At 35.5% G+C, this 17,033-nt stretch overlaps 1 protein-coding gene across 1 annotated transcript in view; it reads right to left on the bottom strand.

The window, feature by feature from the left end:
- Positions 1-8,362: 8,362 nt before the first annotated feature.
- Positions 8,363-17,033, bottom strand: part of LOC150081895 (uncharacterized) — a 199,343-nt gene continuing 190,672 nt past the window's right edge. The window contains exon 3 of the mRNA XM_090378965.1: positions 8,363-8,650. Coding sequence (XP_090235091.1) covers positions 8,610-8,650 — 41 coding nt within the window. The 3' untranslated portion in view covers positions 8,363-8,609. The remainder of the gene's footprint in view (positions 8,651-17,033) is intronic.

Below are 17,033 nucleotides of genomic sequence, written 5' to 3' on the forward strand. Positions count from 1 at the left end.
GGACTTTTTTTTTTTTTTTTTTTCACTAGCTATTTTTCTTGGCAGAGATTCAAACTCACATGATATGAACTGTAAAGTTTCAATACCCTATAATGGAGTGAGCACATGAAGTGCAGAACTTCAATATGTTATATGAACTATAGGGTTTCAATACCCTATAATGATGTGGGCACACAAAGTGCAAAATTTCAAGGTGTTATAATGGAGCAATTGTAATTATCTGTACAGTATGTAAATAGTGGTGGGGTGCCAGGAAAGCTAACTGGGACCACCTAGTACAATAAATAAATATATCCCTTGAAGTCAGCATATTTTCTTTCTTTCCCTTGCATACTGGCAATTAGGCTATGCTATTTAAATTGTTGAAAATATAGGCAAGCTTTGCCTATATTTTTATCATTTAACTGAGAAACAAAGTCCATGTTTTCGAGGGTAAATATATTTTAACAACTCATTTCTCAGTTCATAAAATCTCACAAGAACCCTTACTTCTTGATAACCGATGAATATTAGTATGAAAAATCAAAGTATCATGTGAGATCTCACTTCCTAGCACATTTGTTTGAAAAGTCTTGTCCTAAGAGCCTTCACTTTACATAGTTGATCATTATAACAGCTGAGACCAGAACACTTAAGTTCAGCTGGAATAGTCTTTGCCATCAGGGTCTCATGATGTATGAGCAATGCACTGAGCCTACATTTTGAAAATCTTGTTTTACTCATGCTTTTAATCTTCCGGTCATTGCAGGTGCACTGTCTGTGAAAACAGCAAGAGAGTTTTTCCAAGAAAGACCATTTTTCTTGAAGGTGCTGGAGATAGAAAATACATATATCTAATCCTCTGTTGAGAGTGAAAGTAATTCAGTACACAAAAATAATTGTTCAATAATCGAATCTTCCTCAACAAATCTGACATAACTCTGTAATTGGCATTTTTGACTTGCATCAGCCAACTCATTGAGCTGTAGTGCAAATATTCAGCTATCACTCACCTTTTCAGCTACATTTTCTGAATATCTGAAGATGTATCATCAATCCACCGAGACATAGTATCTATGGTTCCATTGTAAATGGAACCACAGATATTTCTTTGCAAGCAGGTAAAATTAAATCCTCAGCTATATAGTGTGCGACTGCATTTTCACTGTTATTATTTCAGCAACTTTATAGCTGGCTACTTGTGCTTTTTCCACAATATTTGCCCTCTTTTCCGTATCTTGTTTTTGTTCTACTTCCAATGACAGCAAACGGCTAAAATAGTTATCTTTAACTGATAAATAGCCATGTTTAGTATTCAAATGTCTTTTCAGTTTACTGGGAACCATACACTTGTTGCTAAGTTTTTTTCCCACAGACCACACATTCAGGAATAGGAAAAGCATAGTTTTCAGGTCCCCTGTAATTAAATCCAAAGTTTAAATAAATATCTTGGTACTTAACAAACTGTACTAAAGAACTGCATGCCATGTACAGATTGTATGAAGCTTATACTTGCAATCAGTTTGTTCTCACTTTTGTTATTGTTGCTGACACTTACTCATCATTGACCTTTTTCCGTTTAATAAAAAGCTTATCCATATTTAATTTAATAACTTAATTAATTTCAAAATTATATTGAAAAAAAGAAAAAAAAAAAAAAAAAGCAAAATAGCTAACAAATAGTCAACTTGCAAAGAAGTTAACAAAAATAGCTGCTCTCATTGAAAGGAAACTGCATATGCCCGAGACTCCCAAAGAATACTATGCCACAAGCAAAAAAAAAGTTTGAAAATGCTTACTTAAGATCAATAGTGGCTGCTGTAATTACCAAATGGGAATGTCATCATGTACTACAACCAATAAACCTTCAGGTAGAACACAGAAAGAGACTGGAAGGTGCTCAGAAGAGTGGATCCTGTTAGTCCTTGTCAATTATCAGCCAATGGTTCAGGGAGGCCACAGAAACTGATAACAAGTACAAGGACAATACACAGGAAGCTGCATAGCATTGTTAATGAACAGCATAAACTTGCCTGATGCACAGCCCATCATAATTGGTCTGTGGAACTTTGGTAAACTCTACTGTGGAGTGATGAATCATTGTACATGGTTTCTCGATCTGACAGATACCAAGGAACTTTTAACAGAGTGTGTCATCTCAGCTGTGAAGTCTGGTAAGATACTGTCATCGTCTGGGATTATTTCTTGTGATTGAACCATTAGGTTCATTCCTGGAATAATGAATGCAATTCTGGACAGTTCAGTTCCACTCTTCTTGCACTGTTAGTATATGGGAAGGCCCTCTTTCAGCTTAAAAGTGCACCATATCATACTATATAGCTTATAGTGGCTTTGTTTGAAGACATGGGGATGCAAAAGCTTCACTGGGCTTCCCTTGAGCTTCAACTTTAACCACATTAAACAATTTTGGGATAAATCATGCCTACGATCAGTAGCCAAATCGACCACTGTGTTGAAGGAGGAGAAAGGGACCAAATTACCATCTTCCTGTTATCAAAAACTGGTTCAGAGTCTAGTGACAAGGACACAGTGTATAATTAAGGCTAATGGTTAGCCGACATGTTATTAAATATTGTATAAATAAGTTTTTTGAAACAGGCACAAAAAGGTGTCCACTTACTTTTGGCAGCTTAATGTAAATTTTAAATGTTTTCCCTGAGCAAATTGGGAAGTTGCAACAAAAGATTTTAAATGGTTCATCCAAATTTCATGAATACTCAACAGCCACTTTGAATCATTAGATGAGTAATTATAAATTCTTCTTACAGATACAGTTTTTTCTAAAAATTGACTTTTTATTTTCACAAAGAAAAGAAAATACGAGTAAATATTAGTTAATAAGAAAAACAGATATGCCATGTAGTCAATGGAATAAAATGGGTTTATGATAATGATTTGTGCATTGTCACAATTCTGCAGTCTTCATTCCAAATAAATGGAGAAGCAATAAGCTTTCTACTTAACAAGAGGATTTTTGTTAAAAATTTATTTATGTTACATATTGTATTATAATGAATTTAGAGTAAATGAGCCACCGGCATTAAGTTGCTACATAACTGTAATAGGTAGAATACCATATAATTAAAGAACTGAGAGTACTGTGATTTAAAATCATGATACACACTGGAACCAAAGTTGTATGCAAGTCAGCAATTCTTAATTTTTTCCTCATATAGGTGTTTTATTTTTTAAATCTGAAACTTTGTATTAATGATTATAAACTTCACTTCAAGGAATGAGTGACATATCTTTGAATAGCATAAAAATCTTAAATTATTTTGCTTCTGAAACTGTTCTATGAGTAGAATTTTCATACAAATGATGATACAAATGGAAAAGGCATGGATATATACAAGTATTTCGTCAAATAATATTCATATATAATTGTTGTTTACAATGTTCATAATGGCATATTTATAATGATACTTATCTTTGAAACTCAGAGACAAAATAGGTATAAAGAAATCTCCAGCCTCGGTCCTACAAATGTGTGCTTTCGTAAGAATAAATTTGTTCCTAGCTTGACAATGATAAATATAAGAAAAGTTCAGAACAATGCTCTTGGAATGAGATGAAGATTTCAATAGACTGGAATATTACCATTAACTGAATAAGAGTTAATAATTAAATGAAAAAATATTTTTTGAAAAATAGTGTTGAATTATACCCATGGCCATGTTACTTGCAAAATTGGCAAAGCACTTATTAAAAGTTAACTTGTTACTAGCAGCACCTCAAGGAATCCCAATCACACCTCTTTTAAAAGCTGGTTTTGCAGTCTAAAAATTTCACACGATGATTATGCAGAAAATTTCCAAAATTCCATAAATATGGCATATAACATAGCACGCACGTGTGTATTTATTTATTTATTTTTTTTTTTATTTTTTTTTTTTCAAATGAAATGATATGACACATAGTTTTCTAATTCTCAGAAAAATGGCAAGAGGACAAAGTTTCAAACTTAGTTTTCACACATTTCAACAGACAAGAAGAGGAAATACAATCGGTGTTCACACTATAAAATAAATAGTAAATAAACAGTAAAAGTGATAATGCAAAGAATTTTTATGAACATGTTGTGTAAGCATAAAATGAAGTTGACTATTCAAAACGAAATGAGTTGCTTATCATAATTCATTTCATGATAAACTTCAGGAATGAAAGTGAAATACCTACTTGCTGAAAGTTATATCATGTGCAATTCTGGGAGAATGAAAATATTTCCAATTATCCATTGTACATGTGTGGTTCCAACTGAAAATGAAATGAAAGAATAATATATTTAAGTCACAACTACTCTTAAAAAGTGCAGAATTTGCAATGAAATCATGATGTGTATAATGAGAATGCAAATTTTATGCAGGAAAATGAATATAGCATTTTTCTGCTATAAAACTCAGTGTGACCATCATGCAGGGTTGATAATACAGTATGTTTGGTTGATATCTGTTGTGATCAGGAAGTTCATATTTTGAGAAAGAAATTTATTTATGGGTTTGAAATTTTAACTTCAGCATAATCCCTTTGAAGTACTATCACCTTTTTGTATGCATTCCTGTAAACTGCATCGCTGGAGATATCTGCAATGCCATAACAAAATATCTTTAAAGAATTAACCATACACATGCCTGTGCAAGAGGTATTAAGGAACTCTTCTCCAGTATATTTAATCCTCGGTGGGCAGCTGCTAAGGCTAACAAATAGTCAACTTGCAAAGAAGTTAACAAAAATAGCTGCTCTCATTGAAAGGAAACTGCATTTAGCCAACCCCCATAGAGACTTAATCAAAACAAAAAAGAAAAAACTGACTAACTAATTTATTATTAGTAGTAGTGACAAATGATGCAAGAAAACAAACGTATACAGCGTCAGCCAAAAAAAAAAAAAAAAAAGAAAAGAAAAGAAAAGGAAAGAAACTAACTTCCCATTTCACCTGACCATCTCCTCAAACAGTTTATGTAGTTCTTCCTTGAATTTATTCAAACTACCCACCTCTATAACAACAGATGAGAGTTTTTCCCAACAATCAAACCACCTTCTGGCTGAAAGCAGATTTCCACACATCTGACCTGCAATTATCCTTCCTCAATTTAAATTTATGCTTCCTTGTGTGTACTCTGAGCAAGAGGAAGGACTCAATCAGTATTGAGCTTATTCAATCCATTCAAGGCCTTAACCACCTCAGTCAGACTGCCCTGCATGTGCCTAGTCTCCAAATGCTGAAATTTGCAAAATTGAAGCCTTTCCTGGTAAGAGAACTTTTGCTCCCCTCACCCAAAACCCTTTTGCAATTTTCTCTGGGTCAAAGCAGCAACTTTGATCCTCAGCTTTTTTTTTTCTTTGGTTTCTGTCAAAGAAAAATTCTGAGTGCACCACTGTATTCAACTCTAGTTGATGGTGGGATGCTGAATTTAAGCGAAGCAGATTTTTAGATGATAGCAAGTCCAGGCATTCATCACATGTCTGTATAGGAGAAATCCATAGAACAGTGCATGAATCTCTTGTGAACAAATGTTATTTTGCCATCATGTGGATTTTTGGTCTTCTCCCAGCATTTCATCCCACAGTCAATCAGTATAAATTTATGTATGCAAACAACATACAAATTGATGAAAAATTATAACTTGACTTCAGAGATCAGTGGAACTTAAAACAGTTGTGTTAAAACTGAAAACATCTTTTTTATCCCATTTTTATTCTTAGATCAGGTTTAAAAGCATGACCTAGAAATACTTATCACTTCAATTCCCAAGATATTCTGTAATGCTGGCCGGGTAAGACAAAACTTCTCATGAAATGGTGTAGAAATTCAAATGTTGTGCTTCACTTATAGCAAAGTAGCTTGCTATGTTACAAATCTAAAGTTGCAATGGAAATCAAGGATGAAGGATTACAAACATTCATGCCTTATTATACAGAGAATGCAGCTGTTAGTGATTTATTCTGGAATGGAAATGGCTTCTTTTTAGAACTAGGTGGATATTTTGTTTACTTTAAGATAAATAGACCTAACTCCCAGTAGCATCAGTACAGACAGTCACAATAGCTCTGGAACTAAAGGGATGATGTCTAACTGCATCCCTCTTCCATTTCCTATACTGAATCTATTTCCAGGACTGGGGAACATCATTAAAGACAAAAGTTTTTAAAGTGAATGGGATGTGTCATATGAATGATTCACAAGGCAATAAAAATAGGACTCCCCACTAGTGTAGCTACCCTTTTTCGGACCCGGAGGCAAAGAACATGTTCGAGCCCCTTTAATGAAAATTGCAAAAACAGGAGATAGCCGGGCCCGGAGGCAACTGCCTCGCCTGCCTACATGATAGCTACGCCACCAACTGTCCCCCAACTCTTTTGAATATCATTTAAACCACATGTATGGAAGAGGAATGATTAGTATGGTCCTTAACTCCCAAAATACAAACTTCTTTGATCAGTTCTTGTGACTGGCAGATAATTAAGAAATAAGGTTGGTTTCTTAGCCTCACATTGTCAAATAAAAAAATGCACAGTGTTCATTTTGTGATTTCTGTAATATTAAGTTAATATTCTGCAGGGAAAATGTTGTTAAATTTTATTAATTAGTTAAGAAAAGGAGGAATTACCTCTATGATGTCTTGTAGAACACTTCAGTGCTGATACTCTCCATTGTTGAATCAACTATACAAATAATTTACATGTATTCCACACCCTCATAGACAAAATCATATGATCCAATGCACCACAGAATCGGAGGCCCACAGACCCCAAAGCCCAACCCCAAAATACATCGAATCACCAACCCTAATCTTCAAATGAGAGAATACAATACATCCATATTTTAAAAACAATTTAAATGCTCTGAAACCAAATAAATAATGAATTCATACTATTAAAATTTTGAAAACAAATATTAAAATATAAAAACACATTAAGAATCCTCTGAAACATTAAGAAACTAAATTTTTTAGTAACAAAATCTTTAGTTTCTTAATGTTTCAGAGGATTCTTAATGTGTTTTTATGTTTTAATATTTGTTTTCAAAGTGTTAATAGTATGGATTCATTATTTATTGGCTTCAAAGCATTTAAATTGTTTTTAAAATACGGACATATTGTATTCTCTCACTCAAAGATTGGGGTTGGTGATTCAATGTATTTTGGGGTCGGGCTTGGGGTCCGTGGTACATTGGATCATTGATTTTGTCTACGAAGGTGTGGAATACATGTAAACTATTTGTATAGTTGATTCAATAACAGAGAGTATCAGCACTGAAGTGTTCTACAAGACATCATAGAGGTAATTCCTCCTTTTCTTAACTAATTGATATGTAAAGTAAAAAGTGTTGAGCCTTTGCAGCTGTTATCTATCAATTATGTAAATTTTATGAAATATTAATTATTAAATACATAAACTACTATAAAAAATGTCTATCCATTATTGGTACCAAGAGAAGGAACAGAAATAACATAAATTAATGAAACTCTGCCATTAGCAGGAATGTTATATTCAGAAATATTTGGAGAAATCAAATTAATAACTTATTTTATAATTGTATAACTACAGACATACATAAATGGCCTTGTACTGCATAGCATATGGCATCTCTGTACAGTAACTTCAAATAAAATTATTTCATTACGGTGTTTATCAAAGTTTTTTTTTCTATCAGAGCTGGTTGTACCTTGTGTATAATCAGCTAAAGAAGCATCTTCTTTGCTACCTTGAGCTCATGAAAACAGATGAATTTATTACCTGTATTACTTCCATGGCACATGTATACATGAGAAGTCTAGTCATTTTAGAAGCTTAGCCACGACCATTTAATATGCTAAATAATTACCATTTAAAATTCATGAGAAGGAATAAATTTTCTTAACTTGGCCCCCTGCATGCAGGGCTGACAAATTTCATTTGTGGCAAGGGAAATAAAAACTAGTGTGCTAAATGCATGTAATTTCTGCAGCATTAATCTACTGTTTCAGAGTACATTAGATGTATTTAAATATAGCTTATAATTAGCATCTAAAAGGCACAGCAGGAGTGTGCTACCAGGCTTGTGATAAAAATGGAAAAAAGCATTCCTTTACACCTCAAGAACTGCATCACAAAACTGTTCGTTTTGGGCTTATCCTTCTGTTCCATAGAGCTTACATTATGGAAGAGGAGGGCAATTTACCTTCCATTGTTCACTAAAACTGATGGGCATTCCTTCTTTTCTTTGACAGCAAGTTACAATATAGACAAGTTGCATGTTTTGTCCTTATGTAAAACTCAGGAGATCTGGCTGAAATCTTTAAGCTTGTGACAGGGAAATTTATTTTATTTGGCATCGTAAAGCCAAATGCTTTACGATGAAGTGTGAGCGAAAAGCTCACACTTCATCAGGCTTCTCACATCAGAGTGTCTTCAACCTGTGAAGATGTTGTAGAGGTGACTGGTGTAGAAATAGAGGTGTGATGTCAAGATCTGGCAGGAAGAGTAGAAAACGAAAACAAAAACAAAAAAAAAAAGGTCCCCAAGTCACCCGTGGTCGAAGATATGCAGGTCTGATGAAGCCAGATATGAGATGACTATCAGATCGACGGCTGGAATTCCATGTGTCACCAGAAGACATTCTTACATCATACGTGAGAGGCTGCAATCACTTCTTCTCGTCTTGTACCTAATAGTTAAATGGGATGGAAAAAAAATTAAAATATGCATCATTTACAGAGAGTACTAATATGAGATTAATAAAGCAAATAAAATCCTGTAATTGCCTATAGTCCAAATTAATAAAACTCTTGGTTAACTCAAGATACTATTATTTAAATCACACATTGCATTAATATTTTTTATTAGTTTTATAAATAAACTAATAAAAAATAAATAAAAAAACCAGATTCAGAGGAGTTGATCTATTTCTTCCTTCCCCCTCAAAGAAATATTTTATATACATAAGTATGAGAAGGAAGCTGATGCAGCAAATGCCAAATACCCATTGAAGCATGCAACAGAATTAAAGCATACACCAACAATCATCAGCTTACGTCACTATTAGATTTCCGCTTATGTTATTACTTATGGCAGACTGGCCAGCACTTTTTTGATTATTATTATAGACCTCTTTTACTAAAAATTTTTTTGAAAAATTATTTTAAAATATAAAACTATATATAAAATATAATATATTAAAATATAGAAATGGGCATAGCCAGAACATGAATACAGTTATTTAGGCTGCATGTTTGAGTCCATATGGTACCACTAAATACAGTGATCATGCTGATAATAGTTATCTATCCTCCATGTTGTAAAATCTTATGACTCCTATGTTTCCATCCCAAAGTATAAACAGAAATTTATTATATCTCGCCCAGGCAATAGTAAGATTTTATTTTAACTGGCCAATGTTGGAAAGGACAAAAATTTGTTCTTAAAAGTCCACTTATTAATTTGCATTATCAAGGCCATGACAGGCAGTGGCAAAAACAAAGTGAGGATCATGTACTCAACCAAAGGCTCCAACAGATAATAGGCAAACAGTCAATGTTTTAATGCGAACTCTGCACCATCCGGTAAACATATGAACTGTAAGGTGTGTCACAGAGTGTCCTTTATGCAGCTTGGCACTGTTTGCCCAGCAACAGAAAGAGTGGGCTAGTGTTTTATCATTATTAACATTAGTAATAGTAGTAATGGCAAATGATGTAGGGAAACAAGCTTTAACAGCATCAATCCCAAAAAAAAAAAAAAAAAAACTCATCTGTCCATCGTCTCTAGATTTAAATTTATTAAAATTACCCATTTCCACAGTACTAGATGGTAGCCAACAATCACTCTCTGACTGAAAGCAAATGTTTGCATGTGTTTTTTGGACACCCCATGCCACCCCATGCTCCTGTGGAAACACATGCTGTGAACCTGCGAGCTTGCTGATATTTAAGATTTTAATGGCGTATCAGCATCTAAGGCTATCGTGCACCAAGTCTAAGGTAATAAAATATATATATGTAAAAATATAAAATAGCATATCTAGTTAATATATTATAAACAAAAATATGGCATAAAACACTTACAATATATTAAACATTAGAGCAATATAAATAAAACTATGTAAGATTAATCAGTTGTATAAATCTGACACATTATCATCGTCGGATAAAATCTGCCTGAGTGTATAAGGCTCAGACAGATGGTTAAAACATAAACGGCGTTCATTACTAAAATTCAACAAAAATATGACAGATAGTTAAAATTGCTTTACAATGTCTACACACAGGACAATCATCAGCCCTCATGAATGCGTCAGGTGAGAATGTCCTATGCGTAGCCGAGCAAGAATTACTTCCTTCCATCGAACCCTGCGCTGACTAGCATTATTACAGGCTTAATTTCATTCAGCTGTGGTAGGGCACCCATTCCAAGATTATTGCCAACGTGCACATAATATTTTGTAGATCACTTGCTTGCAGTCTGTATAGGGGATATAAGCAGATGTATAAGCAGATGCAACTTTGTGGCATTGCTGATTTTGCTGCTGCATCAGCCAAGTCTCTGATACCAACATGGCTAGGGATCCAGCAAAAGCGAATATCAAAGTTTAACTCTGAAAGGGAGTATAATATTTGCTCTGAAAGGGAGTATAATAATATTTGCTGCACCTGACATAATACTGGGTGAGTGCTTCTCACATTGAATAAGGCCTGTAATATGCTTAGGGAGTCGGTATATAACATGCACTTTTGGTACTGGTGGGTTTTATATGATCCAGGCCAGTTCTATTGCATGTAGCATCAGTGTATATGCTACATTCGCTTGGAATACGACAGCAGATTGTTTTGCTAGGAAAGACAAGCTGATCCTGCAAACTCTTCAGCCATCTGTATAAACCGGCAACAATTCAGAGCATTCGGCAAGGTGTGCTGCAAAGAGTTGCCGATATGCCGAAAAGCTAACACATGGCGATGTGTTAGCTTTCAACCTAAGAGTGAAGTCACAAGACTGAATCGTATATTCCAAGGTATATTCCCTTGGAATAAACTAGTGAGCTGCTCATTAGTTCATTTCAGGCGCAGTCTTGAAGTGTTCAAGTCATGCGTGCGCATATGTATTTTCGTATGCGCGTGCGCATATCTATTTTCGTATGCGCGTGCGCATATTCATTTTCGTATGCGCGTGTCCATTTTCGTATGCGCGTGCGCATATTTTTTACTTATAAATATTATTTATCTTATTAACAATATTATTTTATAACGAAACAGGTCTACGCGGTAAAAATATTATTTTATTTTAACATGTTGATGTAATCATTATGAACTTGACGGTTTGCGCATGTCCATTTTCGTATGCGCATATTCATTTTCGTATGCGCATGTGCATATCTATTTTCGTATGCGCGTGCGCATATTTATTTTCGTATGCGCTTGCGCATGCCCATTTTCGTATGCGTGTGCGCATGTCTATTTTCGCATGCGCGTGCGCATGTCATTTTTGCATGCGCGTACGCATGTCCATTTTAGTATGAGCGTGCGCATGTCCATTTTCGTATGAGCGTGCGCATGTCCATTTTCGTATGCGCGTGCGCATGTCTCTTTTCGTATGCGCCTGCGCATATTTTTTACTTATTTTTTCTTATTATTTGGCACTGTGAAATTTTCTGACTTGTGTGAATATGCTTAAATATGTGCTTTGTACATATGAACGTGCACATACCTTGATGCACTGTCTACCTCACAACTATGTACATACTCATATCTATTGAATGGCTAATGCTACGTTTTTAATTGTTATGTAATATTTTATACTGCACAAATTTTTATACTGTACATATTTTTATATTACCCTATATCATTGTCAAGCCCCTGGCCTCCTGGCTGTGGCGGGCACATTATTGTATCTTTACTGTACAATAAAGATTTTCTTCTATTAATTTTATTTCGATATATTGATGTAGTATCGTTGCAATCATTATGAACTTGACTACCAAGGGATCCGCATCTTTCTTAAAAATGGTATGCGCATGTCCATTTTCGTATGCGCATGCGCATATGTATTTTCGTATGCGCATGCGCATGTCTATTTTGTATGCGCGTGCGCATATTCACTTTCGTATGCGCGTGAGCATTCATTTTCGTATGCGCATGTCTATTTCCGTATGCGCGTGCGCATATCTATTTTCGTATGCGCGTGCGCATATCTATTTTCGTATGTACGTGCGCATGGCCATTTTCATATTTTATTTTATTTTATTTTATCAATAGCAAGATACACAACAGGTAACCATTAACAGTGTATCTGAGATCAGATCAATAAACATAATAACAGTAATATGAAATCCAACAGGACGATAAACATTGATATAGATTCAAACAATAAAAGCATATGTACAAAAGAGGATTGTATTACGTTAAGTTACCGGTAAAACAAGTAATAATTAACCCGTTAGACAATAGAAAAATAATATAACCAATAATAAGCTACAATAATTAGATGTGAGCTAGTCACTTTGCAGTTTAAGAGAAGAGGCAAACTTGTGGATGGAGTTCATCAGTGATTGGGAGTTGTCAAAGAAGTCAATGAGAGAGTCATTCGCTGATTTGCTGACTGAACTTCATAAAGTCCGTGTTGGCAGAGTCAAGGCGAAACGGTGTAAGGTTCCTGACTTGTCTACAGGGAGCATTGAAGTTTATTTTACTCAGGATATCAGATGCTTCATAAATTCCAGTGATTTTGGCTTACTTTGGGCGATGTCAGCAGTAACTCTTCTAGTGCACAGAGGCCTCAGATGAAAGTAATCGCACAGCGATTCATAATACACTGAGTGATAGAATAGAGGATTGCGGTACGTAAGGTAACGGACAAAATTTTTTTGGACTGCTTCAATTTTGTTAAAGTCTTTGTGTGAGGATTCCAGATGGGTGAACTGAATTCAAGGATTGGCAGAACAATAGTTTTATAAAGGATAACCGCATATCTGTAGTTTTTGAACTTGTATGTGTTCCGTTTGATGAATCCCAGTGTTTTGAATGCTTTGCTGGTGATTTTAAGGACATGGGCATCGAATTTAGCACTGCTGGAAAAGAGAGTCCCCAAGTCGTTAACTTGGTCACACCTTTCGATGATCACAGAGTTAACAGTGTACTCCGTATTCATTAGTTGTGGAGATCTGCAAGATGAGAAAGAGATTACTTTGCACTTCGAGGGGTTAGCAGACAAGCCATTCAGAGATAGCCACAGAGAGAATTTATTGAGAGCACATTGAAGCTGTTGAGAATCGGTAATCTCCTTCACTGCTGAGTAGATCTTAAGATCATCTGCATAGAGAGCAACTTGAACATTGGAGGTGTAGATGAAAGAAGGAAGATCATTTACGAAAACAATGAAGAGAAGAGGACCTAAGGGAGAGCCTTGTGGTACTCCGCTTAGTGGTATAAAACAGTCTGAGTTCACTTGATCGATGATAACTCTCAAGGAACGATGCGTAATATGGCTGCGTAGCCATGAGAGCAAAGGGTCACAGATACCATATAGCTTAAGTTTTTCCAGAAGTTGTTCGTGCGGGACTTTATCAAATGCCTTAGATATGTCTGTGTAGACTGCATCAACTTGTAGGTGGTTATCAAGAGCTTCCGAGATGTATTGCCAGAAAGGAAGTAAATTTGTGACTACTGACTTGCCACTGCAGAAACCATGTTTCTGATCGATGAAAGGCCTTAAGAATTCGAAGAGATGTTTGTGTACTGCTGTGTCGAAGAGTTTAGCCAGGCTGTTTTGCAAGGTTATGGGTCTGTAATCAGATACGTCATTTTTATCACCTTTTTTGAAAATAGGAACTATATTGACCTGCTTAAAGTGCTTAGGATACTTCCCCAGCCTGAGAGACAAGTTGAAGATCCGCAGTATGAGGGGTTTTAATGTAGTGACAGTCATTTTCCAAAATAAGCCTGGAATGTCATCTGGGCCTCTAGTATAGTTATTTCTCATGCTTTTTAATGCCGAATTTAAATCTTCATCAGTGATAAAGAGGTTAATGAGGATATCATCTTTAACAGGTGTGAAGTCAGGAAATGAGGCAGGTCTCAATGTATCATTTGTTTGAATTCTAGAAAAGTGTTTGGCAAACTCTTGAGCAATACTGAATTCGTCAGATAAGAGAATTCCATCTGCGTTATGGAGTTGTAACTTTCTACTGGTTATATTCTTATACTTCATGAAATTCCAGAATGGTTTGATATCTGTGAGTAAGCAGACTATCCTGAACTGACTCTGTATACATATTGTAAGAGTTTAATATGAGCGTTTTCACTTCTTTGCGGAGTTGGCTGAATATTTCGTAATATTGGCTGTCACCTGATTGCTTATATTTGTTTCTATAAAATTCTTTGGATTTAATTTTATGTATTAATTCGCTGTTATACCAGTGCGGGTAGGTAGAGCGTGTGGTAAGATGGGATTGAGGAACAATATCAGATATAACTGAATGGACGCAGTTAATCAGGTTGCTGGTGAGCACATCGATGTCATCCATAGCGTCAGCGAGCTGCTTGTCTACGTTTCTTAGAGCTAGGTTGAGCAAAGGCCAGTCAGCCATTCTGAAATTGAATCGTGGAGAACGGGAGCTGCATTTGAAGTTATGAGAGGTCACTGTGATGTCAAAAGTAATTGGCGAATGATCCGAGTGAAATATAGGGTTGTCATTGTGAACATCTATATGAGTAGAGGAAAATATTAGGTCGAGGAAGGCATTTTCTCTGGTTGGAAAATTGCAAATTTGTTCAAGACCATAGCTGTGAAGCATATTAAAGAGAGCCCTAGTCTGCAGTGATGGAGAAGAAGATCCTAAATTGGCCAGTTGACAGTTAAAGTCACCCAAAACCATTGCTATGTCGGCAGATTGAATTAGTGGGAAGATAGATTCCAGCGAGCTTTCTAAGTACTGGAGGTCGATATTAGTTAAGGGAGGTGGAAAATAAAGCAATACTATTAAAACTTTTACCTTGCCAAGATGAAGAAGGCAGTATACTGATTCAATATTTGTGAAATTTGATGCAATTTCACAGAGTATATGGTTAGAATGTATAATAGCTACTCCGCCTCCACGAGATCCTCTGTCCTTTCTATGGATTGTATATTGTCCATCTATAATCTCCTGATCATCAATATTTATGAGAGCCAGGTTTCAGTGAGCAGGTAAATGTCGTAAATATGTGAGCCTTGGATTGCTCTGAAGTGGTTTAGGTTGCTAATTATACTCCTGCAATTCTGAAGGTAAACACTGTAGGGATCTGGGGATTCTATGACGAGAGGAGAACGTAGTATGTGTAGATAGCAGGGTATCTGATTGCTATGCCTGTGGAGAAGAGATTTTGGACTCCCTTGATGGTCTGTCAGTGAAGCGTTTTACTAGAGCCCCTGATAAAAGGGATCTTAGATTCAGCACTTTTTCTGTTTGTGATGGAAGGCATGTTATTATAAAAGATGAGTAGGCGGGACACCGTGTCTTCAGAGAACGGATATGCGTGTGCGCATGCCTATTTTCGCATGCGAGTGCGCATGTCATTTTTGTATGCGCGTGCGCATGTCCATTTTCGTATGCGCCTGCGCATATTTTTTACTTATTTTATCTTATTATTATTATTATTAATTTTATTTCAATATGTTGATGTAGTATCGTTGCAATCATTATGAACTTGACTACCAAGGGATCCACATTTTTCTTAAAAATGGTATGCGTGCGCATGTCCATTTTCGTATGCGCATGCGCATATGTATTTTCGTATGCGCGTGCGCATATTCACTTTCGTATGCGCGTGCGCATATTCATTTTCAAATGCGCATGCCTATTTTCGTATGCGCACACTGTGCATGTCCATTTTCGTATGTGCGTGCGAATGTCTATTTTCGTATGCGCATGCGCATATTTTTTTCTTATTTTATCTTATTATTAATTAACAATTTTATTTTATTTTATTTCAATAAAAGTTTCACACATTTCAATAAAAATATCACACATAAAAGTTTGTCACACACAAACTGTGTGTAAAAAGTAAGGTGGTAGATGACTTTCATCAACCGGTGAAATAACACCACTTTGCTTATTGGAGGCTTGAAGTGGTGAAACCCATGTTTAGTCTCTAGAGCAAAGTTTCCGGCATCCCCTTGCCCCATACTTCTCCTTCAACCAATGCACGGTACTAAGTACTATAGGTTTTGTGTTTGTGGTTTTCATAAAAAAAAAAAAAAAAAAAAGTGTGTGACAAACTATATATGTAACATAACAAATATATAACATGAAAATATAAAATGCTGTTTTAGTTCACTTTGCAGGAGGGCTGTATAGAAATTATTTGCAGGTTGTATCCAGCCCGTTTGGACACTGGTCTGGACACCACTGGTCTAATACAATGGGAAATTTGCCTTTCTAACAGTAGTGTTGCTTGAATGAGAGATTCTCATCCCTTATAATTGCAGATCTTTGTGGGTTTTTATAAATTCACCACTGATAAACACTTATCATCATTTCATTGTTCTTTATTAGTGAAGTTCGTCTGCTCTGTCTTTGTGTGATTTATTTCTAAGCCAACTGACTTAAGATACATTTCCAAGCTGGAAATGTGTTGTGCAGCTTCCTCATTTACAAGCCAAGATATAACTGGATTTTCTCAGCTCAATAAAAAAAAACTTTGTCAACAACCTCAAAGACAAACCTAAGCAGGTGCACAGAAACAGCTCTAATGCTGCTGATATGAAAACGCCGGAGAGTGAGAGAGACTACTTCCCTCCCCCCATTTTGCACAATTTTAGCTATGATAAAATCAAGTTTATATTGTTGAATGACTGTCAGGTATCTATTAAAATTATTTGAATAATTTTAAATGAATAATTTGAAAAAGTATTTGAAGGGAACAACATTAACATTAGTAAAGACACATGATGCAAGAAAGCAAGCTTATATAGCATCAGCCAAAAAAAAAAAAAAAAAAAAACTCTCATTTCACCCATCCACTCGCTCAAAATGTTAGTCTAGTTCTGCCTTGAATCTATTTAAGCTATCAACTTCTACA

Source organism: Mastigoproctus giganteus, chromosome 8 (genome assembly GCF_048544385.1).
Source record: "Mastigoproctus giganteus isolate SK-2022 chromosome 8, ASM4854438v1, whole genome shotgun sequence".
In the NCBI taxonomy this organism is placed as follows: Eukaryota; Metazoa; Arthropoda; class Arachnida; order Uropygi; family Thelyphonidae; genus Mastigoproctus; species Mastigoproctus giganteus.